We start from the raw sequence: 27,907 nt of genomic DNA on the forward strand, positions 1-27,907 counted from the left end.
TCCATCTTGGTTTGACTCCGCCCCGACTCAACGGCCTCGCCGTACGCCCTGAGCTGATCAATGTCGACATGGCTCCTTCAATGCATAGCGGTGATAATTAGGCCCTGGAGGATATCAGCGAATTGACAGATTAATCATTTTGACCCAGTGAATCCAGGCTGTGCTCAAGGCGACAGCGCTCATTGACTTTCTGTTTCCACTGAGAGCTGTCGCTGTTAAGGTATTACAGTCTGTTGGCTTCTGCTGTCAGTCTGCTGGTTGGTTGTATGTGGGGAGAGAAGATGTGCGGGAAGAAACGCTGGAAAATGTGTAAAGAAAGTTAATGTCCTTTGGTTTGATTGGTGTCCCTCCATGTCGTCTTGGTTGTGTCCTCCAGGGCTGCAGCATGTTTACTTCTGTGAAGGCCTTCGAGGGGCAGCAGTACTCCACCCTGAAGAGGCAGTGCTTGCAGAGTGGCCTGCTCTTTGAGGACCCCCGCTTCCCCGCCATTGACGACTCACTCTTTTGCCAGGGCAACAGGATCGGACGTGTCGTCTGGAAGAGGCCTCGGGTAGGTTGGTTTAAAGCTCGGAGTAAAACTGACAGAAATATTTAAGTTTGGAACCAGTTGCTAGCCAAGAGACGTTACATACACCAAATATACCCTGATGTAATTGTGCTGACAATACACTGCCTGGGTGTTATCTTGTTTTTGAATAACAATAACCAATGAACTGCGGAAAACTTCCATAAAATGCTCCAAGGAAATGAAAAAGAATATGTGTGCTACTTCCTGCTTCATGGGATCATCAGGTAGCAATCCAAGAGCAAAGACGTGTAAACGCATTTGAGCTTCATCCAAGAAATTTTGAATTATGTTTCTTCAAACCACTTTGTGCGTATCATTTACTCCTCACTCCGAAATCTACCGGCAACTGAGGCCAACTGTAACTTTTTCTGAAGTTGCCTGTGCCTTGAACACATTGCAGAGACTACAGGCAACGGCCAACTAGCACATAGTTTTGTGTTAAAGGAAATAACTCTTCCTACCAGCAGGTGGCAGTAGTCTGTGTTCATCATTCAAAAGGGCAAACACAAAGAGCTGCTATTAGCTGGGAGACTAAGGAAACTAAGAAACAAACCTTCGTACTGAGCTGAATCTGTCTGATCACTTTATTTATTGTAGATGATCTTGTTGTTGTGGAAATATTTGAATATTCAGATTAGATGACTTTTCGTACGTTGTTGCTCTAAGCTGATCCGCCGTTCAGAGAAGATCTCTGACAGATTCTGCATGCTGAAGTGTCTGAAAAGCTGCCGACAGGTGTTTAGACTGCTTCCAATAGTTGCGGACACCCCACAAAAACTAGAGGAGAAAGATGCTCACCAGTGGCCGACAGTTGTGGTGCTTGGTGTGTCACGGCATTAAAAGGTCTGAGGAAGCGATTTCTTCTATAATCCGCTGAAATTAGTTGGTGTACAGTCATGCAGGAGGAGCAGCAAGCCGGTTCCTGATCAGTTCAGCCGGTGAATGATCTGTTTGGTGAGGGGAAAGCTTTCTTGTCTGGTTATTGGAAGCTACAAACAGATTCAGGAGGACTAACACCGTCCTCTGTAGTGGCGCGGTTTGACCTCAATGTACATGTATCCCAGAGTCACCAAGACTCACTTTACACTTATCTTAAGTTTCATGAATTGACTGTGTGGACATTCAAATGGACTTCTCCTTGTGTTTGTATTGGCTTGTGGTTATCGGTTAGCTACAGACACTCTGAAAACCAAAGCAGAATGTAATGTGTGTGTAAAGGGTTTGTAAATGAAACTGTACTAGGTCTGATCAGATTTTATCGTGATCACAGACACTTAACCACAAAATCTCAGTGAGACATAAATGATCTCTGCAGATATATGTCTTGAAATGGCCAAAGACCCTGAGCGGCATCTGCACCTGTAAAGCATTCACATCAGGGTGCTCTCATTGCCAGAGGTCCCTGCAGGATAGGAGTGTGATGACCTACAGTATGACTAATCATTTATAATTTACTCCAACATCAGTAGTCGTTACTCATTGCTCCGCTGAGTTGCTCCTCGTCTTAGCCGTACTGTATTCACGTTTTGGTGGCGGATGATATCCGAGGCAAGGCCTCAGGACTCAGCGAGCCGAGTCCCCCTGCCACTGTTATCCCCCCCCCCCCACACACACACACAGCAGGCTGTGGTTCAGGATGGTGTAACCTCCTTCTGCCTGTGTGCCACTGCAGTGACAGCCAGCGTGGATCGCCATGGAAACTGGGTCACACAGATTATATGTTTTGGTCTGTGCTGATGTCAGTCATGCGGACTGAAAACTGGAAGAAGTCAGGAGGAGAAAAAGGAGGAGGAGGAGCATCCTTTTCGTTTCGACCGGGTCACGGTTTTATTTCAGGAGGTTAGGAACCCTAAACTGGATTATTTATTTATAGATTATTTAAACACTGAAAGATTTTTCAGCGTGTCTGAGTTTGTTGTTAAATGTCCCTGTTTACATTCGGTCATAGCTTATGTACAGTACAGTAGTCTTTCACGAAAATCTAAGGTGGTTCTTGGATCCTGTTCCATTCTCACGTGCAGAAACATGCTGTGTGTGTTCATATACACACTGATCAGCCACAACATTAAAACCAGTGCAGTAAATAACACTGATTATCTGGGGAACCTGGATCCTGGCATTTACGTGGATGCTACTTTGATACGCGCCACTTGGTAACGACCTGCATCCTGGTGCCGTTTGTTTTCCAGACACGGTGACGCACATGTACCTGTCATCCACTTGATGTAAAACAAAACATGAGTGGAGCTTTCATCAGTGGACAGGGGTCATCATGGACACCCTGACTGGTCTGTAGCTACACAGCCACGTGGAAAACAAACACTGACACACTGTGTGTTCTGAAACCTTCCTATCAGAACCAGCTTTAACTTTTACAGCAGTTAGAGCTACAGTAGTTTGCCTGTTTGATCGGACCAGCCGTGTGTGAATGAGCCCTGGCCGTCTATGACCACTGCAGACCAGGAACACTCTACAAGAGCTGCAGTTTTAGAGACGCTCTAACTCGGTCACCAGTTAAGTTTCTCATGACTTTACACAAATCTGTCATCTATACTCAGTATCGATCACTAACAAGATCTCTGTTTTATAAAAATAGATGTGTGGAGGTTCAGCCTCCAGCAGGGAAACACGATCCCCGCTTCATTTCCTGCCAAGACTCACCGTAACTGCACGTTACTCCTCTGCTCTATTTCCTCGCATTTTCTGTCTAATCAGATACTGCAAAGACAAGAATGCCATAAAGGACCTCTACTGTGATATCTCCATTGGCTCAGGTGTTAGTCCGCCCATCCGGACATCCATGTTATGTCTCCAGCTAGTCCTGCCAGTAGTCACTGCATCGCCAAGCCCCTGACACAACATAGATCTCAGATATGCTTAACAGAATATCACTGTGAGTCTCTATGATGTGGGCAGGCCTTATTACAAAAGCTGAACTCTAACTCACTAATAAAACCCCGCGAACACATGCTGAATTACTTCTTCATTCTTCCCAGTGGTTACAGATAGCTTCATTTGAATGCAGTGTTTCGTTCAGGGGAGAGTGCATGAAGTTAAAACCCAAGCTACTTAGGGGCAGAGTGGCTTTGAGAGACTGAAATGTTCAGAAGAATCAAAATTTAATGAAGTTCCTGACAAAAGCTCATTTAAAGGACTGTATCAGCCTCACATGCGCAGTCAATCTGCAGTGCACTTCTGCAAGTTCAAACATTTAGCTGCTTCTGTCTACATACACAGAATGACATGGTCACACAGCAAGATCAGACAGTGTTTGAGTGTAACTTCAGCTTATTTCCTTTTTTAAACTAGCACGCTCAATAATCCCACATGTAGGACAGAGTTTCAGTTGATCTGTTTTGAGCACAATTTCCTTTTTACAGCACTGAGCAGGGGTTGCACGACACATCACTAATAAAAACACAGTAGAAAGTAATCCTTTGCATCAATAAAATCTATATTCTTGACCCGAGAACACATGCTGGGAACAGACAGCTCATGTGCTACATACTGTACGCTGCAGATCACCGACTGGCTTCATCTTCAAGGGCACTTCCACGCAGCAGACACGTGATTTTAGTTCCTCTTCTTCTTAGATTTTTGGCAGTTTTGACGCTAGCTAACTTCCACTAAAACGAAAGAGGCAGAAGCCGTTTTGATGCTGCATGGACGTGGTTTCGGTTTATGGCTGACCTAAAATGAATAACTACAAAAGATCTGGCTTTCCTGAAGCCTGATACCGGTCCGATTTGATGTCAGTTGTAGCACGTGATGAGAATAAGAAAAGAATAAGAAGTTTAATTGTCAGTGTCCGGTGAGAAACAACAAATTACAGTTTGGCAGCTCTTTGGTTCGGGAGCAATAAAAATAGAAACTCTAGCAGCTATACACAATAAAATACAATATATACAATAAAAGCACACAGTAGCATGGAAATTAATGGTACAATGAGGAAAAAATAGCAGCATTTTTAAGCAGTAAACAATTAAACGATAATGCAAATGGTATCTGTGTTCGTGCAAATATGCCTATTGAGGTAGATGGACTGGGGAGTAAATATGGAGGTTATTGCACAGCAGATTCATCTGATGGTGCTAATAAATGCAGCCATGGAGGAAGAATGTTAGTAGGACATAAATAAAGTTTTACCTTTGGACTGGTACTGCTGAATTCCCACGTTTTGTTCTTTGCACCTGTGGCTGGTTGTGTACTGGCATGTGTGTCTGATGGCTTCCCTCACAAGCTGATGAATGGTGCTGACGAGGGCTATGAAGCTGGTTGAAAGGTTCTCAGTTGCAGGGTAAATGTTTAGGTCGTGCTCAGCCACAATATTCACATTACTTCAGTGTCTGGAGGGCCGGGAGCTGATCGATACTCTATTACTCTTCAACCTGAGCCGTTCCCTGGATGGCAGGCCACCACAGGGAGCCCTCGCCACGGCTCAGACTCCACTAATCAATGCCGTTGTGGACGGGGAGAAGGAACGTGATTAGATATTTTAACTTCCGTAGAACAACGTCCGTAACATTGCCTCAGAGTTGTGCCTACATGCACCTACAGACCTGTTTCAGACATGCGTCTCTGCACTGGTGTGTGTAAGGTGAGAGGAGGCTGCTGGGAGAGACTGCAGGCCTCCAGGGAGCACTGCAGTGGACTCTGCTTCTGATTAAAAGTTTGCTTTTGCAGCATTCAGCTTTGCAGAGTCAGCAAATGACTGACCTTGTCCTGTGTCCTGTGTGCGTGAGCCATTGTGTGTGTGTGTATATATGCTGTGATCTGCCTTTATGTCCGTACACATGACTGAGGGCTGATCGTGCCTCTAATGTTTATGAATAAAGCTCCACGGCAGGCTTCATCCCATCGCTATCCCGAACGCGCAGACAAGAACATGTCTTCAGTTCACTTCAGCTGCAGCATTTGCAGGAGGAGCTGGCAGTGGGTCTTTAACCTCCCAGAATCTGAAGTTGTAAAAAAGTTCAGTAGAACTTAAAGGGGAACTACTGTTTTTTACAACCTGGACCTTATTTCTGGCATAAAATATGATCGTTTACTCACCCATATAACTTTGGTGTTATTTGGAGTCGTTCGGACGATATTTAGATCCGCCTATATCCACATAGTGGGAGTGAATGGGGCACCCAAACGCAGCCTCTAAATAACGCATTATCTGCTATGAAACTCGTTCATTTCACCAATATTTTGTTATGATACGCTAGTGCTATTCCCCGTTGAGCCCGGAGTTACCTGTTATCTATTCACCGACGTGCAGCGGTTTGTTGTTCTTTGGCCAGCTGTTCCTCTCTCTGCCTCCACATCCTCCTTTCAACGAGCTCCTCATCCGTATACTCTGGCTCAAAACGGTAAGGACGTCCGTCATAAACAAAGTCGTCGTCCACAACCTCAGAATCGGAAAAATATTCAGCCATGTTGCAAAAAAAATAGCAGAAGCAAATTACAGGTAAACAAGCCGAATGTCGCGGGTGCGCGCGGCGCTCCGAGATGACATCATCCAGGTCAGAGGTTAGTAGGTCAATCTACAGACCCCGGATGATGACAACAGGTAACTCTGGACTCAATGAGGAATAGCACTAGTGTATCATAACAAAATGTTGGTGAAATGAACGAGTTTTGCGGCAGATAATGCGTTATTTAGAGGCTGCGTTTCGGTGCCCCATTCACTCCCACTATATGGATATACGTGGATCTAAATATCCGACGAACGACTCCAAATGACACCAAAGTTATATGGGTGAGTAAACAATCATATTTTATGCCAGAAATAAGGTCCAGGTTGTAAAAAAACGGTAGTTCCCCTTTAAGTCATAATGTTTTGATTATGAATGTGTGGCTGTTAACGCACTTTAATTTAATGTGGTTTCCTGAAACTTGCTAATACAAATGTATAACATACCTAACGTTACAGATTCTTAATAAAAGGCCAGTTTCCACTCTGTGTGTTCACTCATTCTTAATATAGAAAGCCTCTGTGTATGTTACATGCTCACTTGCACCGTGCTCCCTCCCTCTTTTACTTTTCCAGCCCTAGTTGAGTGCTGCAAAGTGTGTAAAGATAAAGAGCTGTTAAGTGGTGCTGCGCTTTCAGCTGTTTCTGTTGAGTAACGGCCGAGGTGCCCATCGACCCACCGGTGCCATAAAACAGAGAGCAGAAAACAGACTGCAAGATGTAGTAAAAAAAAATGTAGTTCTTAATTTTATACTAGGCTGGTGTTAACCTTAATATTAAAAACAGTCAGAGAGAAGGTGAGTACGAAGCAGTTGGTTGGGTTTTATTGTAAGATCAGTACGCCATGATGTAAGTAAGAGGCATTTTCCTGTTATTTAAGAAAAGGATAAAACACCTTTTGGACGTATTGTTTTTGCCTCTGGGCCTGTGCTTCCCCATGGCAACCGTTGACATCTGAGAGCTGGTGTTGCTAGGAGATGAGCTGTCAAATTCTCTTAGACTTTACAACAATACGTCCCTCCTTCAAAAACAGAGTGCTGGTTACGTATGGAGTCACGGGAGTGCCACGAAAAAAAGAAACGATCTGTAATACAATAAGGGAATAAATACAGAGTTGTAAATGGGGAATAAACAAACACTTTTCTATTGCATTTTCAATTTTCTATTGTCTTTTCCATTCTTGCTGCAGAAGAAGAAGATTTTTCTTTTTTTTTTTTGGTAATTGCAATTTTGACCCAAAACACCCAAGCACGCCTCCTTTCATTTGTGACTTATTTACGCTGTAGTGAGGTCGTTGTGTGCAGAGAAAATGCAGGTTACTGAGTAAGTAGCTTCCGTCAAACACAATACGTGGCAATCATCCCAAACCACGTACATTAATGTGTGGGTTTTGCATATATGTGGGTCAGTCCAGCGTACACGCTAGAGGAGAAAGCAAGAGCGGCTTATTGAACATGTTGTTAGCAGTAATAAGGAGTCGGCTTGTAATGTTGTGGTGGAAAATGGACCTCGATGCCGCAGCTGCAGGAAATGTGATTTCACAAATGCACGCAGCTCTCCCACTCTTTGGTGGAAGATGATGGGTGCGTAAGATGGTTTCTTTCTGGGTTCAAATCCAGGCCAACTGGTTCCTTTCTTTCTGTGTGGAGTTTGCATGTTCTCCCTGTGTCTGCGTGGGTTCTCTCCAGGTTCTCCAGCTTCCTCTCACCGTCCAAAGACATGCTGGTTAGGTTCATTGGTGATTCTAAATTGGCCGTAGGTGTGAGTGTCTCTCTGTGTTAGCCCTGTGATAGACTGGAGACCTGTATAGGCCTGGTGTACCCCGCCTCTCGCCCAATGACAGCTGGGATAGGCTCCAGCCCCCCGCGACCCTTCACAGGACAAGCAGTTACAGAAGATGAAAGAATGAATGAATGAATAAATGTCTTGCACTGTAGTCTTGTAAGTCTTTTTAATACAAATAATATTTTCCCACAGGAGCTGTGTGAAGACCCTCACCTGTTTGTAGATGGCATCAGTGCACATGACTTGCATCAGGGGCAGCTGGGTAACTGCTGGTTCGTGGCTGCGTGCTCCAGTCTGGCCTCCAGAGAGTCTTTGTGGCAAAAAGTAAGTATGTTCCTTTCTTACTCTTCTGCTTTCTTTGCCTTCTTTACATTTTTGCTCACACAGTGTTTGAGACATCTTAATTTAGCATCCAATCCTATGTTAATATTCCTAAAATTAGGTTTAATACTCAATCTACAGAGAAAAATTAGATTAAAAATATGTAATCCGAGCAAGATAAATGTAAGAGATCAAGAGTTATTTATGGTCATGATAAATGTAACTCGATTCCTTGCTAAAGGATCGACAGGCTGAACAGAACAGTTCAGTCAATAGCAATAGTTAGGACTTTAAGTTCTGTCATTGCTCTGTATACTGTGTTTTATCTATGGGCGTATATAACTGCTGTAAAACAATAAATCAATGAATAACATTTGAAAAGGATCAAATACTTTGACAAATCTGTCGTGCACGTGTTTGTCTTCACCTAAAACTTTTAGAACTGTGATAATAGTAGATGATTTAGGAGCAAAACACTTAAAGAGAGTCAAATGCTGTAACACAAAAACTATAACAAGAATTATTATCCTGGAAGACAAAAACTATCATATTTTGCCCAGATTTAAGACATTTCTTCTTAGTTAGATTTCAGTTTTTTTGTGCAGTGGACAAAGCAAGGCCAGCTTGTCTCAGCTTTTAACACAGAAGCATGTCATTGCTGTCAACCAAAGACTACAGTTCACGGCATGTTTTTCTAAACTGTAATAACTCTAATCTTGGTCAATAACGTCTCAATTTTTCTGCAAACTAAATCTTTGGGCAAGATTCATCCAAGAAAACTAACTGAGAGATAACTGAAAATGTTTTCTACTGTAAAGTGCGTATAATACATTAATTTATTTATTTATTTTTTAAAAGGGATGCAGCACAGTTCTAATCATTCCATATTTCGTGTTTAAGCGTCTATTAGGAACCATTACACTAATACGAGGTAAACACCAGAGTACTCATTATAGCACCACAGCATCTCCCTTGTCTCTGCAGACTCCATCCGTCAGTGGAGGGCTGATTGGTGGAGTATAATATGGAGTCTCTGAGGACATGTTGGAAGCACTAAGCACTAGATAGATGTCCTCTGAATGTCTTTTTATTAGTTGGTTGTGTTTTTTTTTTTTTTTTTTCCACTGCTAAGCAGTAGTAAAGTGTCTACAGTGCTAATGCTAGCAGAGAGAGGCCAGTATGTCTTCCATTCTCATGTCTGTGTAATGATAAAGCTCCCGCCAGCAGAAGATTGTCTCATCATAGCACTGGAAACTGGGAGAAAGAGGAGAAGCAGCACGCTGTCAGGCCTGGCGCTTTTCTTTATTAAATAAACTCCTAGATGTTGTGCAGCAGTCCAGTTTAGGGATGCTACAGTGCTCCGTTGGGACCTTTCCTCACCTCTGCTAACAAGAGAAATGTGTATTAGAGAATATTAAATCAGTCCTGAAGAAGTTCATTCATCAGTTTTCTGGTTCAGAGATTTGGTGTCTTGCAGTGAAAATGCTAATTTGAATAACTGTAAAAAACGTCAGTCCCAAACCAACATCATGTCAGAATAAAAAAACAAAACATTTACTGGAACTGTGCTGAGCTCTTCAGATGGATTATCCTGAAATGTCTTTTGGCGTCCATCTTGACAGAGGAAAACAAAGCGATCACAGAGGTTTTAATGGGATTTGAAACAAGACGCCTCGGTCTGTTGTAGTGAGACGATGGATTGTGACTGCTGAGCGTGTACATATGGACACGGTTTCACAGTCTTTAGATTCGTTCATTGCACACAAAAAGTCACGTAGAATCACTGCCAGATCCGTCTTTAATGGACATATTCGCTGCTTAATTCTTTGCATATATACTACTACTACTATGCCCAACCATTTAAAAACAAAAACAGCTAAACTATCTCCACTTTAAAGGTCTCCTTTGTTTACAATACGATGTTTAGTCCAGACGTCTCTGTGCTGGTGATTGTTTCTTTATTTTTTCAAGCAGTTTTGTTTCGTTCGTGCCCTTTTCTGACTCTTCTTGCCCCAAAACTATAAAATCTGCGTCAGCCAACATTAACGAAAGCTTGAACAGGGTGGAAATGTATGAGGGTGTCACTTAACTGCATGGAAACCTATTCACAGAAAAAAAAAAAAAAAACAAGCTCAGAATCGTCAGAAGAGCGTAATCGGAAAGGGTGATGAGATGGATGACGATATCAGATTTGATTTATTGATGCATCATGTTTTCATTGCGTCAGTAAAGTGGGAATTGATTTTCATACATGTCAGGTAGTTCATGAACTCTCCCCCGAGATTAATAGAGTCTGATCGCTTTTCCTGCGTGAATGCTTCAAATGCAGCACAGAGGTTGGGACGGGGGGTAATTTCAAAATCACGTAATAACCCTAGATTACACTTATCCTGATGCGAATAGTGCTTAAAACTTCAATTTTGTTGCTCCATTACCTAAGCAATGCAGTTTGTTTTACTACATAATTTGGAGAAAAAAAAGCAACAGTCGAGTCAGGTAATTAGACCAGCTTAGACGTAACACAGATCTAAATTCATCTGGCTGAGGATGTTGGAATAATTATCCTAAAAATATGTACCTTTTTACAACTTGTGTACTTGTTTGACCAGTTATCCCTTTTTTTTTTTTTTATCATCCAACTTTTGGAAAGCAGAGTATCTGAGACGTACAAAGATGATCCTCTGTTCAGTTTGACATTAGCCGATACCCTCACTTCCTGTGGAAGCAAAACAAGTAATGGTCCGGGTCCCACAAGGGAAGACGCTTTTCCCCAGAGAAAAGGAGTGCTCCTACTTCAAAACAGAATCTTTTGCACCAGTTAATTACCTGGAAAACACTACCAGACTTCAAAGCGCCTTTCATTTAATTCTGTGTTTCTGTCATTTTTGATTTAGCTCTTCTTGTTTTCACTCAGCCTTGACATGACCAGTGGGTTCATTTCTACCAAACCTGATTTTTTTTATCATAGGGTAAAAGGCTACAGCAAGATATAGGACCATGAACATTTATATTCATGCATTCAACACTGTCCACGAGACTGGTTTAATTGAGACTCCTCCTTTTTTCTTCAGGAGAAAGCAGAGGTTCAGCCTCTAACTTCAAGATGGGAGCAGTCAGACTTGTTCCTTATCAGCTCGAACTGAGTTGTTTTCCTTTCCGTCGTTGTCTGACTCTTGTTATCACATTCACAGTTACAGTTAGAGTTTTCTCCCCTGCATGCAGGAGGAGGAAAAGGAGGAGGAGGAGGATGAGGAGGCTTAGGGATGAAATCCACATGCCCCCCCTCCCCTTGTTTGTCAGGGTCACCATGCAAGGCAGAGACAGATAAGGCACCGGGAACCTGTTCAGTCACACGCTAGGGAATACTCACACCCATACACGCAAATGCACTCTTGTCTCTAAGCGTCATCTCATGAGGAACTCATCCTCAACCTGTTTGTAAACCTGAGGGAAGGGGGAGGGAAGGGGGGGATATCGTTTCTGATGAACACATAAACTCCCAGAGCAATCCACGTTCAGACATTAGTTAAGAAAATGCACATACATACATCTTTTTGATCATTGCGTTTATTAGGATTTGGCTGCACTGATGCCCAACATCATAACATACACAGATCAACAGGTTTAATTGCAGGTGTTCTTCAGTACTTATTCACATTTGCTGACAATTGAGAGCAACAATTCATACACAAACATGCAGCATTGACGTGAAAGTAACTAAAACCACAAAGTTTGTAGCGTAAATCCATCTGTCAGAGTTCTGATTTCCAAGTCTCAGCTGTCCACCTTGAAGGTGATGGAGCACTCAACATTCTCCGGGTTGCAGCCTTCCGCAAAAGCAAACAGGAAGTACATCACCTTCCTTACCTTGGCCAGCTCTGCGATCCTCTCACCAAACTCGTGCGCGTCAGCCTCATAGCACTGGACAGGTACGTCCGAGGCATTGGTCGGCGCTTTCCAGAAAACCCCGACGGGCTCCAGCAGCTGGCGAGTCATCAGGTGGGTGAGGTCAGGCGTCCAGAGCTGCGAGGTGGCGGTGATGGTTAGGCGCCCCGCCTGGGCCAGCCTCACCGTCCAGCGCGAGAACTGGAGCGACTGTTTGGAGAAGTCCAGTCGGTAGACGGCCTCGTTGCCCTGCAGCAGGCGCTCGCCGTCTTGCCTCTTCTGGCCTCGCTGCTGCAAAGACTGAACCCGCAGGCGCATCACCTCCGTCAGCTCATTGTCCAGACGGAAGGACAGCTCCAGCTCTGTAGACATGGCACACCTCAGCAGGCTGAGCGGTCGATGCCAACTGCAGGGGTGGATTAGATCGGCAGCTACGTCGAAACTAAGCGTCTTCACTTTCTCTCGGTTCAGTGACTCTTACTCCCTGTTGCGTTCTGCGGGCTTACTGCGCTGTATGTTTGTGTGCATGTCTGTGTAGCATAGATAGGAGAGGGCGGATCTTACATGGATGCGCAGAAGAGCAGGGAAAAAACAAGATCTAATGACATTTGCACAGGGCACAGTGCAGGGTTTGTCCTTAGGGGACTGCTCTTAGAACTGTTGTCACACATTTGTTTTTGTCTGTTTGGTTACAGATCTTTCACCGTTACCTTGACTGTTCCACATCCTTGACCTTTAGTACATGAAATCTCAAGATCCTAGAAGCTTGCGTGAGTGGCAACGCAAATGTGAAACCTGAAAAAAAAGAAGGGACTGAGGGGAAAGCCTCTTGTATTCCTCTTAGAGTCCATATTGAGAGACAGCGGGGGAAGCCAAGGTCCCTTCTGTTTGTGTTTCTGGTCAGTCGTCAGGTCACTTACCTACCCGAGTTCACTTGCTGCATAGCGACACTGGGTGCAGGTGAAAGCTGAGATGGATGGAGCCTCCCTCGCTATCTACAGCGCTGACACACAGACAGCAACAGCGAGGTGGAGTGCAAGCGAGATTGCCTCCCGAAGGATTACAAAATGACTCTGAGGTTTCTGTGGTGCAGTGCTTTGTCGACGTTGCTGTTGTTTGGTGTTTTTTTTTTTCTTCTCCTTTTAAAGGAGCTGTTGCTTCTTCACGGAGCCAGTCCTCTGGAGAGGCCAGATTCTCTCCGTCAGCCGAGTGTCACCTCCTGCAGAGAGCTTTGACAGGAACTGCTGTTCATTTCTTGCACCTTGACACCTCCAAGGACGCCCACTGGAACGGCGTCAGTTAGGTCACACGTGGTGTCAGTCACTGCGTCATTAGCAATTTTTTATTGCATGTCACGTTTGTGCACCCACTGTGTCTGTAGTTTAGGAAATTTACCTGCTTTGACAGCACCAGTTTTCATAAAATTGCTCAGAGGAATTAGTATTGTTGTGTTTTGTAGTACTGTTCTTTCATAGCGCAGATACCCACAAGCTGATTGCACACAACTAGCATGGAAGTTGAAAAAACTTCCCCACCCATACATGCTTTGTGGCAGGAAGTTGGTCTGGAGTTGCTCCGTTGGGAACTAATTGTGAAATTGTGGCGTCTGGGGCCTTTCTATGTGGAGTTTGCATGTTCTCCCTGTGTCTGCGTGGGTTCTCTCCAGGTTCTCCAGCTTCCTCCCTCCGTCCAAAGACATGCTCGTTAGGTTCATTGCTGATTCTAAATTGGCCGTAGTTGTTAGGGTTAGGAGACTGGAGACCTGTCCAGGGTGTACCCCGCCTCTCGCCCGATGACAGCTGGGATAGGCTCCAGCACCCCTGCTACCCTTCACAGGACAAACGGTTACAGAAGATGAAGAATGAATGAATAAAAACACTGAGCTGGTGGACAGGGCAGGTGTGGTCAAGGTTTACTGGCCCAGCCGGCGAGGTGGAGCATCTCTTGGAGGAATTTTCCACTGTGGTGTCAGGGACAGACCTGAAGCGAAGGCTGTGATTTATTATGAAGAACTGTGGAGATTGTTTTTATAACCTTTAAATGTCAGGACCCTCTATTGTCATATAGCCTCGATTTGCGCCGTTCAGTCACGCTAGCACGACTGTTATTGACAGATATCGATGACAACAGAGATTTTACGTCCCATGAGGGAACTGTAGGACTTTAATACTGTTGATACGTGTATTTAAATGAGATGTTTGGAAGTGGTCTTCAAGAGTTAGGGTTTTAAAGATAATAATAACTACACAAATACAAAATGGAGGCTGGGTTGTAGAGGTTTCACTGGACTACAGTAAACGCAGGCGGCTGAAACACACCCACACACTGCAGTCAAACCGTTATTACCCCTCACCCTTGTCCTATTACAGCTAGATTTATGACTGAGAGAGCCAAGGTTATAAATTTGTCCCCTAATCCTGAATGCATCAGCAGACATGAGGGGATGCAGCCTTACTCCGGCTTCCCACTCCACCTTGACATTATTTACGCTCCACGGACCAACGATTGTTTGTTTGGCTTACCCAGCCCTCTGCTCCTCTTCTTCCACCCTCCTCCTCCTCATCATCCAGGTCATCCCAGACTGGAAGGAGCAGGAGTGGGATACAGAAAAACCAGAGTCCTATGCTGGGATTTTCCACTTCCGCTTCTGGCGCTTCGGTGAGTGGGTGGACGTGGTGATCGATGACCGGCTACCGACGGTGGACAATCAGCTGGTGTACTGCCACTCCAACGACAGCAACGAGTTCTGGAGCGCCCTGGTGGAGAAGGCCTACGCCAAGTTAGTATCAATCAGATCTAGTTTGCTAACCCCTAAAAACTATGATTTGGATCTAATTACTTTAAACTTCTGTACATAAATGATCCTAGATGATAAATTCAGATGTCTCATGCTTACACAAAGTCAACATGCAATGCAGAGAGCTCTATTTCAGCAATTAGACAAACATACTATGCATAGACATTAGGGCAGCCACTAAAAATTACTTTGATTGCCTGTTTTCCTTCTTTTATTTATAGACATTTTCATTTTACATGAAACTGGACAATTGTGCAAATAAAAATGTGCAAAAAACAGAACAAAAATACATACACAAACTCAATAGAACTTGTTCCAGAGAGTGCATGTAATTGACAATATTAATAAGAGGCTGGTAATGGGACAGTTGTTCTGAAGCCATTTTACTCGCAGCAAAAGAAAATCTTTAAGAGATAAGCATCCTCTGTACTTGACCCTTCAGGTTTGGCCAAGATATAGAGATATAAATGTTCTGCTCATGATAAAACCCAAGAGTTTTGAAATTATTGTGTGTCAGTTTCTTTTTTATTTTGATTTCCTGGTTAATATTCACTTAATTTGAATATAACCCAGAACAAAGCAGTAAATCCTCACCATTCAACGAGCTGTAACCAGGAACTGTCTTCCAGGTTCAACCAATAGCGATCAAAACACTTGCAGCTCTAATAAACATAACCCGACCCCCCCTCCTCTTCTTCCTGCAGGGTTTATGGCTGCTACGAGGCGCTGGATGGGGGGAACACGGCTGATGCACTGGTGGACTTCACCGGCGGTGTTTCAGAGCCCGTGGACCTGTTGGAGGGTCAGATGGCTACAGACGAGGTGGCTCGGAACCAGCTGTTTGAGAGAGTACTGAAAGTCCACAACAGAGACGGCCTCATCAGCTGCTCCATCAGGGTAAGACGGGATTAGCGTGGCAAATTCAGAGACCTGAAATCCTCGCCCAGGGACATTTGTTTGAGTTTTCTTCATCTGTCTTTGGTGAGGGTGCTCTGATCAGCATTTTTGCAGCCGGTTGTGGGAAACGTTATTGGCCAACACCAATCACTGATCACAGGCCAGTAGAAGATCAGAGAAGAGTCTTCTCCTGTGACCTGCAGAAGTTAAAAAGTTGCACGCTATCTACACTTCTGATTGTTGGACCAAGGCAGAAAAGCAGCTTTTGATATAAAGTGTAATAACAAGCTAAATGCAGCTTTTAGTGTCTGCTGTTATTTCAGTGCAGCCTTTGCCCACATGGACTCCCATATATTCAGTTTTTATTTTTTTTGTAGGTGTTGAATCAAACATCAACATTGCATAATTTACTTCTGCACAGCAGAAATGTTTAGTTGTGTGATTTTGGTTCTTCTTCTTCTTCTTCTTCTTGGATTTCTGGCAACATTGACGCTAGCTACCTGCTATTAAAACAGAAGAAGAAGAGGTTTTGATAATACTGGGACGTGGTTTTGGTTTATGACACTCTAAAAGATTGGGCCTGGCTGATCTGATAATTTTATAAATGCCCTGATACCGATCTCCCAATACTGATCCGGACTTTTTAAGGAGCTAGGGTATTTTTACGAGAAAAGAAACCACATTTGGAATAAAACTACACCGGTAAAGGCCGAGCTCAGTGACAATCAGGATCAGCCAGTGATCATGCTCCATTAGTAAATCCCTCTTACTGTCCTACTTAAGTTTAAAACGCCATCATCAACTACTTTAGCCAGTGTGAAGTAATCAAATGGAAGATTACGTTTCCATAACACGTACAATTAAAACACCACCAGTGTCACCGTCTTGAGAACTAGCAAATTAGGCATACATCTGGTTTTAAAAGAGCAGTAGGGCCGTTATTCTTTCACGCACCATAAGAAGCAGAGGAGCTTGAACTCATGTCTGCAAAAAAAAAAAAAAAAAACAGGCGCCATTAACTGCTATTAGCATTACACATGGCTCTTGTCATGACGCCACATGATTAAGGGCCACTGGTGTAAATCCAGCTCCTTCTTACATGTGTATGTAATTTATTGCTACGGTTGCTATTATACACATAAGTGCACAATGAAAACCTCCTCTCTATTACCCCTCTCCAGTCTGATTGTTAGTGGTATTATCAGTTACCAAAGAAAGTAAACATTTAACAGTGTTTCATTGGCTAGAATCTCCTGTTTCTTACTGAAACTTACTGTTTCTACATCATTAAACTGGTTTAATCTCAAATCAGATTTAAATGCTGGTGTTACCAAGGCCTTAAGAGACAGGTTGGAGTGTTGTTTGGCATGTAGCTGGTGAAAAATACTTTAATTCCTTAAAGAATAATTCCAGAAATTCTTAGTTTTCATTCATCTTCTGTAACCGCTTGTCTTGTGAAGGGTCACGAGGGGGCTGGGGCCTATCCCAAGGGCAGGGTACACCCTGGACAGGTCTCCAGTCTATCTCAGGGCTAACACAGAGAGACAGACAACCATTCACACTCACACCTACAGCCAATTTAGAATCACCAATGAACCTAACCAGCATGTCTTTGGACGGTGGGAGGAAGCTGGAGAACCTGGAGAGAACCCACGCAGACACAGGGAGAACATGCAAACTCAAGTTAACTGCAACACCCAAACCTCCTTTTGATGCTTCCCAGGCGACCACGGTAGAGGACATGGAGGCGCGGCTGGACTGCGGTTTGGTCAAAGGCCACGCCTACGCTGTGACTGACGTGCGGAAAGTGCGTCTCGGTCACGGCCTCCTGGCCTTCTTCAAGTCGGAGAAGCTGCACATGATCCGCATGAGGAACCCCTGGGGAGAGAAGGAGTGGAGCGGCCCTTGGAGCGACAGGTAAAGACAACAACGACGCCATCTACTGACCTTAACTTCCAAAAGTGAAGCTGAAGCAAGTAGAGCTCCCCCTGGTGGCTGACTGCAGTATAGGCCATAAGCTCCGCCTCCTCCATGTTAGTGGGCGGGACTAGGGCCAAACTAAAACACTAAAATACACGTCAAATAATTTTTTTCAAGGATGGTTTCTGTCATTTTAGGTAGTTAATATAATGTTGATGTATGTTCAAATGCCCAGAAGAAGAGAAGCTTCATTTGATTTAGTTATTTGATGCTATAGAGACAGGATCAAGATGATTGACAGCTGCCGTTGACAACCTCTCTGCGAAGCAATCTTGTAGGACCGTGAAAGCAGGGGGAAAATAAATAAATAAATAATTGTAGTGTGTGATTCAGCACTTATTTGTAACTCCACTGTCAGACTGTACCGCTTAGACTCATGCTGTAAAATCCCAACATGGCTCTGCCCGTATTCCTAGAATACTAGCGTCAGTTTGACCGATGGGAGGAAGTGCAGACACGTGACCCATTTTCTTCCAAACAATCTACGCTTCCAATAGTAGTATCTTGAAAGCTCATTAAGTCATCTTCCGCCGTCATTTCCCTGTATCACAAAAATGATCAGATGCGAGACATTTCCCGAGGGGGGACACAAACAATACATTTATCTTGTAATACGTGACCTTGCTGTGTTCTGTTCCTATTTAGCCAATCTCGCTAATTTAATTTTTAAAATGTCACGAGCGCTCTGGTCTCCTCCGGCCCTCAATATCTGACACACTTGTTCCTAAGTGACTGCGTGTGATGAATGAGCTAACAACAAATGGCTGAATAAAGGCCAATCCGTATATATATATAAATAAATACATATAATGGCCAAGACGTAGACAAGAAAGCAGCACAATGGGAAACGTCGTGTAGACGATGAAAAATGAAAACGTGATCAAGCTAATGGGCCTCAGAGCGAACGGGGACAAGTAAATTCAGCCCTGTTGGAGCGTTTCTTGTTTGGAGAGAGCGTTATTAGAGCAGCTCAGATGTCCTCTAGAGAAGCGTTTCATCTCCTTTCCAGTTTCTTTTTATCTCCTCCAGTTATGCTCCACCACAGTTGCTCTCTCTTTGAATCTTAGCTAGCAGAAACAAACATGGAGGTGGTTCATAATAATGAAGTGTGAATTATTGATAAGGCCGAAGGAGAGACAGATGTTATTAAAGAGACGTGAGTCACCCCTCTTCTTTGGCAATCATTCACTCACTGTCACTGAATAATTTATTCATGGTTTGATAAAAACCTGTTACTGTAAATGGAGGCTGACAGACCGTTGAGATGCAAACGTTTGTCAGTGAATCATAAACAGAGAGACGAACACAAAGCTAATGCATCCAGTAAACGCCTGTGTCTCCCCTGAGCGATGAATACGGAGTAGGACCTCGATGTTTAGGTATCATTCACAGCAACAAATACTACAAACACTTCGTTTTGCAGCGGATGCTTTAATACTAGAGGGAGGGATGAACATGTATTATGTGTCTGAACTTACGGTTCCATTTTACTATTATATTTATTAAGTGTCCCATTATTAATATTTATAAATATACTACTAATTAAAATATAATTATCCTATTCACCATTTATTATTCTGGGTTAATAATCAATGGAAACAAATCTTTGCGTCCATACATCTTCATCTTCATTTTCATACATTCTCTGTGGCATTGTTTTGATAATCTTCTCCAATGTCACCAGATTTATTTCCATCCATTCATTTCTCACCAAGATCTTGTATTGATGATGGGAGAGTCGGACCACTGCACAAAGCCTTCTCCAGCACATCCCAAAGATTCTCAATGGGGTTAAGGTCTGGACTCTGTGGTGGCCAATCCATGTGTGAAAATGATGTCTCATGCTCCCTGAACCACTCTTTCACAATCTGAGCCCCATGAATCCTGACATTGTCATCTTGGAATATGATCCATTGATGGAATAACCTGGTCATTCAGTATATCCAGGTAGTCAGCTGACCTCATTCTTTGGACACATAATGTTGCTGAACCTAGACCTGAGCAACTGCAGCAACCCCAGATCATAGCACTGCCCCCACAGGCTTGTACAGTAGGCACTAGGCATGATGGGTGCATCACTTCATCTGCCTCTCTTCTTACCCTGATGCCCCCATCACTCTGGAACAGGGTAAATCTGGACTCATCAGACCACATGACCTTCTTCCATTGCTCCAGAGTCCAATCTTTATGCTCCCTAGCAAATTGAAGCCTTTTTTTCCAGTTAGCCTCACTGATTAGTGGTTTTCTTAAGGCTACACAGCTGTTCAGTCCCAATCCCTTGAGTTCCCTTCACATTGTACGTGTGGAAATGCTCTTACGTTCACTATTAAACATAGCCCTGAGTTCTACTGTTGTTTCTCTTTGATCTGATTTCACCAAACGTTTAAGTGATCACCGATTTCCGACCACATTTCTTCCTGGAAGGCGATGGTTCTCCACTATCCTTCCAGTTTTTAATAATGCGTTGGACAGTTCTTAACCCAGTTTTAGTAGCTTCTACAATCTCCTTAGATGTTTTCTCTGCTTGATGCATGCCAATGATTTGACCCTTCTCAAACAGACTAACATCTTTTCCACGACCACAGGATGTGTCTTTAGACATGGTTGTTGAAGAAATGAGAAGCTTCTCATTGCATCAGTTGGGGTTAAATAACTTGTTTCCAGCTGAAAGATAATCACCCATGCAGTAATTATCCAACAGGAGGCTTGATTAGCTAAATCCAGGTGGAGACTTTTTTTGGCCATTGTGTACTTATCACCTGTGCCCACTTCATTAATAATATCTAATACCTTAAGATAGTTGTTGAAGTAGGGTTGGTGAGTATGGTACGAATTAATTCAGTAAAACATGTACGTTATGACATTTATCAAGATAACTGATGAACATGGGAGAAGTGTTGAGTTCATATACAGCAGCAAACAGATCAGAAAATGGTGAGACCTCTTTAATAAAATCATATTCAGTCCCGCCTCTAATATAAGGCTGTTTGTTCTTGTGTGTTTGTTCACCGCAGTTCTGAGGAGTGGAACAAGGTGAGCAAGAGCGAGAGGGAAAAGTTGGGCGTCACCGTGCAGGACGACGGCGAGTTCTGGTGAGAACCACAAACGGAACGGACAAATAAACATGTTGTCGTTTTTAATGGACCTAATGTTGAAGGAACATTTTGGGCTCATTGTGTGGATATTTTGCTTCTATTTGCCTTCTTGCAGAGATTTTTATGAGAAAATATAAACTGCTCTTATCTCAAGGCTACAGCTAGCAGCTTGTTAGCTTAGCATGGCATAAATACTGAAAGCAAGGGGAAACAGCTAGCTTGGTCCTCTAAGGTATGGACAAACCAAACTGACATAACAAAACTACCAGGAAAGAAAGTCGAAAAGCCAGCTATGGAGGTCCGACTGCTACCGTGGCCTTTAATACAAGGCTACACCCAAGTTAGCTTAGCATAAATACTGGAAGCAGGGGGAAACAGCTAGCCCGGCCCACAAACAAAGATAAAAATGTCAGACTGTTTGTTTAAAGAGGCTTTTCCCCACAATGAGTACAGTTTTTGGGGAAAGCTGATGTTCAAATGATTATGGTGATTGTGTAAATCATGTCATATCCCAGTCAATCTTTAACATGTAACCATTTCCTCTATTCCTGATCTCACTTCTTCTATTTTTATAGCTGTTGCTGCTTTTCCCTCTAGTTGGTATCCACTCTCTCCGCTCTCTTCTCTCTTCTTTTCCTGCCCTCCTGCAGGATGACGTTCGACGACTTCTGCCAGTACTTCACTGACCTGATCCTGTGCCGCCTTATCAACACCTCCTACCTGAGCATCCACAAGACCTGGGAGGAGGAGGTGATGAGAGGCTCCTGGGTCCACCGCCAGGATCCCTTACGCAACAGATCCGGAGGCTGCATCAATCACAAAGCCACCTTCCTGCAGAACCCTCAGGTCTGCTCATGATTTGTTTGTGTACTGAGATGTGCGTTACCAGAGCGGGGGTGTGACATTTTGTCCTCTTTGTTTTTATTCTTCTCAGTATGTGTTTGATGTGAAGAAGGTGGAGGACGAGGTGCTGATCTGCTTGCAGCAAAAAGAGAAGAGAGCCACACCCAAAGAGGGCAAATCAGAAAACCTCGCTATAGGCTTCGACATTCACCGGGTAGAAACACGGACATGCACAAGCACAGAGAAATCTTTACAGAGCGAGCAAATAAATTGGATGTTTCCTTTCTCTCGTCCTGCAGGTGGAGCTAAATCGGAAGTACCGTATGCACTCAGCCCAGCAGAAAGTAGCGGGCTCCATTTACATCAACTCGCGCTGCGTCTTCCTCAGGAAGGAGCTGAAGGAGGGCCGCTATGTCATCATTCCCACAACCTTTGACCCGGGGCAGCAGGGTGACTTCCTGCTCCGTGTCTTCACTGATGTGCCTTCAGATTGCAAGTAAATGTGTGATAATCTCACGGCTGAACTGATTCATGTGCTAGAATATCAATCATCTCACAGCCAACAGGTTACAGACGTAAATAATTTGTCATCATCTTCCCGGGTAGTGTTTTGTAACTAAAAAATACATTAAACCCAGTGGTTAGAGATGTAGCTTGAATTTCACCAGGTCAACATTTCCTCCTGAGTATTCGATGTGTGAGTGCTGAGCTTTGCAGCATTTCTCTGGGTTGTGTCCTGTAAACCGGCAAAGTTTCACAACATTTACTGCTAAGAGATGCTGCCCTCTGAGGTAATAAAACTGAAAGGATTTATGGCAAATGGATCACATAATGTATGAACCCTGTTACGCATAAACACCTACTTTATAGCTTGTGTTTAATGAACGTCGGCCAGATGACTGCTTGAGTTTTCTATGGTCCTGTTCAGATCAGATCAGATCAGATCACAAGTGGCCCGTTTTAAGGTTAAGCGTTCACATCTGGCATTTAAGAGTCTCCAAATGTGTCTCGAGCCAACGCTTGAGATCTAACCTCTAACCACTAACCGACATCATCTGGATACCAGCAGAGGTCTACGTGCAAACAGCTGCTGTATCTAAACAATAGATCTCTACCTACCGCTGTTTCAGAACCACAAATCACGCTGTCTGTTGTGTGTTTGCCACAGTAACTCCACCATTGCAAGAAGTTGTCAAATGAGTAGGCAGTCCTTCAGTGTGGCCACGCTATGCCCTGATCAGACCTGATCCCATTGCAAGTGGCCGTCTTTAAGATAACCTTTACATTTTGGCATTTTCTGCTCTCTTCCATCGACATAAACACCTCATTCTCCAGGATCAGGAATCTACATGCACCTCACTGTTTGGTTCATGTGTCTCCTCCTCAGAGAGCTGACTCTGGACGAGCCTCCTCAGACTTGTTGGACGGGGATGTGTGGCTACCCTCAGCTGGTCACTCAGGTCCATGTACTGAATGCTGAGGGTCTGCAGGGGCAGGACTCCAACGGAGGTAGGCGTTCTCCGGTCGGCGGTCACCGACCGTAACCTCACTTGATATTGAGTGATGTACATTGCATTGATGACCAAAGTGATTTATGTGCTGTGAAGAACTGTAAACTCCTATAAATCTCTGCAGAGCTGCACTACCTCAATCCCAAAAAGAACAGACTCCTGAACAAAGCACAAGGTACCACAGCGCCACCTGCTGAAGTACTTACTGTAGATACTTAGATGCAGTAAACAGTGGTTGGCCTTTAACTATTTTACTGTGTGTAGAGTTTTAACTCATCCTTAAAGCCACCGTGTTTAAAAGTTTGGTGTTTTTTTATTTAAAAATAAGAGAATACTTCTGTGCAGTGCATATTTAATCTGTGTCCTCATCAGGTCCTTGCCGACTGCTTCTGTTATCACAAATAAACGCACATATTTCAAATATTTGAAAGAAATGTTCAAATATTTCACTTTAAATTATACTTAAAACACGAATGCAACAAGTCTCCATACTACGGTGTCAGAGAAAACACATGCAAATTGACAAAGCACAAGCAAGTTAAGAAGATTAAGCAAACACTCACAACACCAGCAAATACAGAGGGGACACGACGACATAAATACTTCCAGGGGAACCTCAAACAGCGGTGAAAAGGCTCAGAATAAATATCCATTCATTCATTCATCTTCTGTAGCCACTTGTTCCTGTGAAGGGTCGTGATGATAGCAGATGTCAACCGCACCAAAAATCATAAAACTTTGAATAACAAACACATCCCAGTCATCACTTTTCAGAGTGCCCAGGAAATATTTCTGTTGCCGTTTACACTTGTTGCAGCTCGTTTCTGTACTTGCAGGTGCTGTGAGTATTTGCATGTGTTGTTGCATGAAGACACGTTCTTACTTTGCTAGTGGTTTGTCTTTTTGTCTCTACGGACACCGTACCACACCAAGTTAAAGTCCTCCATTCAAAAAGTGCACTTATAAAATTGTTATTTTAAATAAGTAAAAGTATTCGCTCTGCAGTAAAACATCCTCTGTGACTGATGTCTGTGACTGTGACTATTATTAGTCATTATAGTACATGATTCCTCTGTTAATTATGATTCGTTGATATATAAGCTGCAGTTGACTGTCGAGGCAAAGATAGATTTATCTGTTTTCAATCCATTTAAGTGGTTTAAAACTTTTTTTTGTACATTTTCTACCTTTTGGAGTCTTGAATATTTATCTAAATAAAACCATGTGAACATTTTAGATGACAATGTTCCTTTGGTTGAACAACTGAAGTCCCAAGCCAAAAAGGTGTTAGTTTATCAAATGTTTTTAAGTAAATTCATTTTCAGAATTCATTTAACTAGTGACAGCCTAAAAAAAAAACAGATTCATATATGATATATGTTTTTGTAATGAATTATTTTTTTCCTTCACAGCTGTAGATCCGTACGTGATCATCACCTGTGAAGGAGAAAGGGTTCGTTCACCAGTTCAAAAGGACACACGGTGCCCAAACTTTGACATCAAAGGCCTGTTTTACCGCAAGAAACCCAAAGAAGGCATCCACATCGAGGTGAGCTGTTTCTCTGCAGCCGCGCCGCCGAGGCTCAGCGGCACGTTCAGGGTGGCGGCTGCGTGAATCGTCAGCAGTGTGACGTAGGGGTTGAACGACTTCGGATTATTTAAAGTCGACTAAAAACACAGTAGAAAGTAATGAAATCTGTGTTTTTGACTCGAATGCATATTGTAAAAAGAAGCTACGGAGGCTTCTCTGCAAGGTAATTGAAGCTTGAACACGGTCTACTGTCGACCGCAGCAAAAACATAAACACTGTCGGTCTGACACTTCTAATATACGGCTCTCGCTTGGCAAAAAGAAATAAAAAATAAAAAAATAACATGCTGTACAACCACAGCAACAATGTCAACTAAGAGACCACAACAGAACTGAACCTGAACACATGAGCTTATCAAAACTGTGCGCTGCAGACATGTATAGCCTATACAAATCAGCAGCACCATTAATAGCGTTTAATAGTACATGACAGCGTGTTGTAAGATAATATATTGTAGCCGGGTTAAATAAAAAATAAGTGGTATATATATTTCCAAATCCTTTTCCATGTATAGCAGCTAAAGGTCTAGAAACTTTATCAAATTTCATTTCATGTGCAGCCTCCTTCTGTTACCACAGGATGTTTGGTGAAGTTGTTAACTGACTGCTGTCCAGAGGATTTGGACCGTTCCTCTGCTAGCGTTAGCCTTTTCAGATGCATTGCAGTAGTACTTTAGTTGTATTTCTAGACTGACATGTCACGGTAGTATGGGCTTCATCTTTAGTTAACCGCTGCTAGTTTGCTGCAATGACCCACTGTGCTCCTCATCTGTCTTCTAGGAGGCGTCCGTGTCACGTGATCGGTGACTAGTCGACTTCCTGCCTAAAGCGTCATGGCGCAGCTGTAAAGTCAACTAGTTGATTAGTTGGTACAACCCCTAGAGTGGAGAATTACAGTTTTCTGAATCTTATATAATCTTGTTATTGTGTCAAAACTTTATGCAGAAGGTTAAAATGCTGTTTGGAAAAGAAACCGTGACATATTTTATCCAGAGAATATGTAACCTCTCACTTCTCCACATTTTCTCAGGTTCTTCTGTTTTTCATTTTACATATTTCATCGGAGACAGTTAATGCATCAGGGCACTCTTAAAGCACTTCTGAACGGCACGTCTAGAAACCTAAACATCTAGTAAACATTCTACATTTTTAATGACCTCTTTCTTCCCTCAGAATCACTTAAGTACCAAGCTAACCGTGATGGAAATGAGGCGGCAGAGCAGCTCGCTTCTGTTGAATGCAGGGACGTTAGTTGAGCTACTTTTGAACCGAACGCTGGTACATGAATATATTTCCTACATATGCGGAGAGACATTTAAGTATTCATGTGAAAGCGAAGATTAAAAAAAAAAAAGCCATACATACAGTCGATGCTTGACTGTAGAGGTTGCTCTCGCCCAGAGCTGTTTCTGTCTGCAGGCTTTTGAGAGTGAGGCTGCTATGGAGAAATCTGTAAAACATCCATAACCAATCAGTTACAGGCTCAATATCAGGCCCTATGTGCACGCCAGGGTAGTTATTAGTTGTAATACGACGCTGCATTTATTCAATCAGAGCTGTGAAATGGTTTTATTTATTTGCAATACGGCCGTCTGTACCTTCCTGTTATTAAATTGTCAGTGGGGTGAGGGAGCCTCTAACGTTGTCAGCAACAACTTCAATTAATCCTATAATTCTTCATCTCTTTTTGTCGTCGGAGCCAAAATGGAAGGACTCAGAGCAGCAATAGATTAATTCATTGCTGCTTTTAGTTCTTTTTCCGTTGGCTAAACGAGAGTCGCTGTGAGTCCAGACCCTGATTTAACCTCCATTAAAAGCATGTCGCTGTTGCACCGTAGTTTATTTAGGAAGAGCTCCAGAGGCTGATAATGGGGGTCGGTTTTATAGTCTCTGGAGAGAAGTTCAGGCAGATGAAAAAAAAAAAAAAAGGGGGGGGCCTGCAAATGGATTGCTTTTAATTAAAGATCAAATGTCAGCTGGGGAAAAGAGGTCGTTCCTGTCTTGAAAGGTCAACAGTCGGTGCAGTCTACAGACACACACTGTAAAGGCTTTCCTAGATGTATTTACAAAGCAAGGCAACAAAAATAAACCTGCTGACAAATTCTTAGGGGCCGTTCGGACTTGAATGTGTTCCCGCAAGTAACCAGCTGAACATATTTTTGTTACGAACCCAGCTATAAGGATGGGATGTTGGAAGAAAGTGTAATGAAGGCTGGACTGAAATGAGGAGTGCTTAAAGTTTCATACAACCTCCCCCAAAAATTATCTAATTAATTAATTCTTTGTGAAGCACCTTTTGAAGGTTTACTGTTTTTTTGCTGATTGCTTTCCTTCTCTTCTTCTCAGTCTCAGCCTCTCCTATCAAGTTTAAATTCCTCTTTCTCCCCGCTGTTTCTCATTTGTGCTTACTGCCTTTTGTCCTTTCTCTCTCCTCCTCTTTTCCTGCTTTCGGATCTGCGCCTTTCCTCCCACGAGCGGCGAACAGATCTACAACAAAAACATGATCGTGGACACCTTCCTGGGTCAGGTGATCTTGTTCAGCGACCCCAACGAGCGGCAGGAGCAGCACACGCTTCACCTGCGCGACAAGGGAAGCCGGCAGGACAGCGACCTCCCGGGCACGCTCACTGTGCGCCTCATCACCTCCACCATGCTCACCAACATCTGACGCCGTCCGCCCTTTGAGCGGTTGCAACGATCGACGCGCAGGGTGGCGTTTCGAACCTGTGCCCGCAGCCCATCCTCACCGTCCTCTGCGCTCTCTACGTGTCTCGTATACTTTTCCTGTTTACTTTAAATTCAGCTCTGCTATTTCCTTTTTCTTTCCTTTTCTATATTTCTGGATGGAAAGCGTCCACAGACAATATCTAGCGTTTGCATAGACGATCTTTGAACACATCGTTTGTCCTTTACTTTCTTCTTATAATTGGCTTCGTTGCAGTCTTTGTTGCCAGAATCTTCATCAACTGCTGAGCTACAGTTTAAGAAAAAGACAGTTTTAACCCTAAAGTTTGATCAAATCAGTTGTTCTGACCTTAAACCACAAACACAAACTCATACACATGCACATAGAACACATATGCAGACATTTCTGCACTCTCCATGCATGTGCCAATGTTTCCAAGGGCTATGCATTGCCTTAAGGCTGAGTCCGTCTCTCCACCTTGATGAGAC

The 27,907-nt window shown here is 43.4% G+C and overlaps 2 protein-coding genes across 2 annotated transcripts; one reads left to right on the forward strand and one right to left on the reverse strand.

Moving 5' to 3' along the window:
* Positions 1 to 385: 385 nt before the first annotated feature.
* Positions 386 to 27,401, forward strand: capn5b (calpain 5b; the record flags this gene model as incomplete). The annotated part of the gene is made up of 13 exons (XM_084565418.1): positions 386 to 550; positions 8,007 to 8,138; positions 14,591 to 14,799; positions 15,522 to 15,714; positions 17,438 to 17,631; positions 20,709 to 20,786; positions 21,440 to 21,635; positions 21,724 to 21,846; positions 21,932 to 22,128; positions 23,020 to 23,141; positions 23,268 to 23,318; positions 24,556 to 24,692; positions 27,219 to 27,401. The coding sequence occupies 13 exons, from the start codon at positions 386 to 388 to the stop codon at positions 27,399 to 27,401; spliced, it is 1,980 nt and encodes a 659-aa protein (XP_084421544.1).
* On the reverse strand, positions 11,781 to 12,507 carry ompb (olfactory marker protein b). The gene has a single exon (XM_084565419.1). The coding sequence runs from the start codon at positions 12,390 to 12,392 to the stop codon at positions 11,910 to 11,912; it is 483 nt and encodes a 160-aa protein (XP_084421545.1). The 5' UTR covers positions 12,393 to 12,507; the 3' UTR covers positions 11,781 to 11,909.
* Positions 27,402 to 27,907: the final 506 nt, after the last annotated feature.

Source organism: Chelon labrosus (genome assembly GCF_963514085.1).
Source record: "Chelon labrosus genome assembly, chromosome: 17".
Taxonomy (NCBI): Eukaryota; Metazoa; Chordata; class Actinopteri; order Mugiliformes; family Mugilidae; genus Chelon; species Chelon labrosus.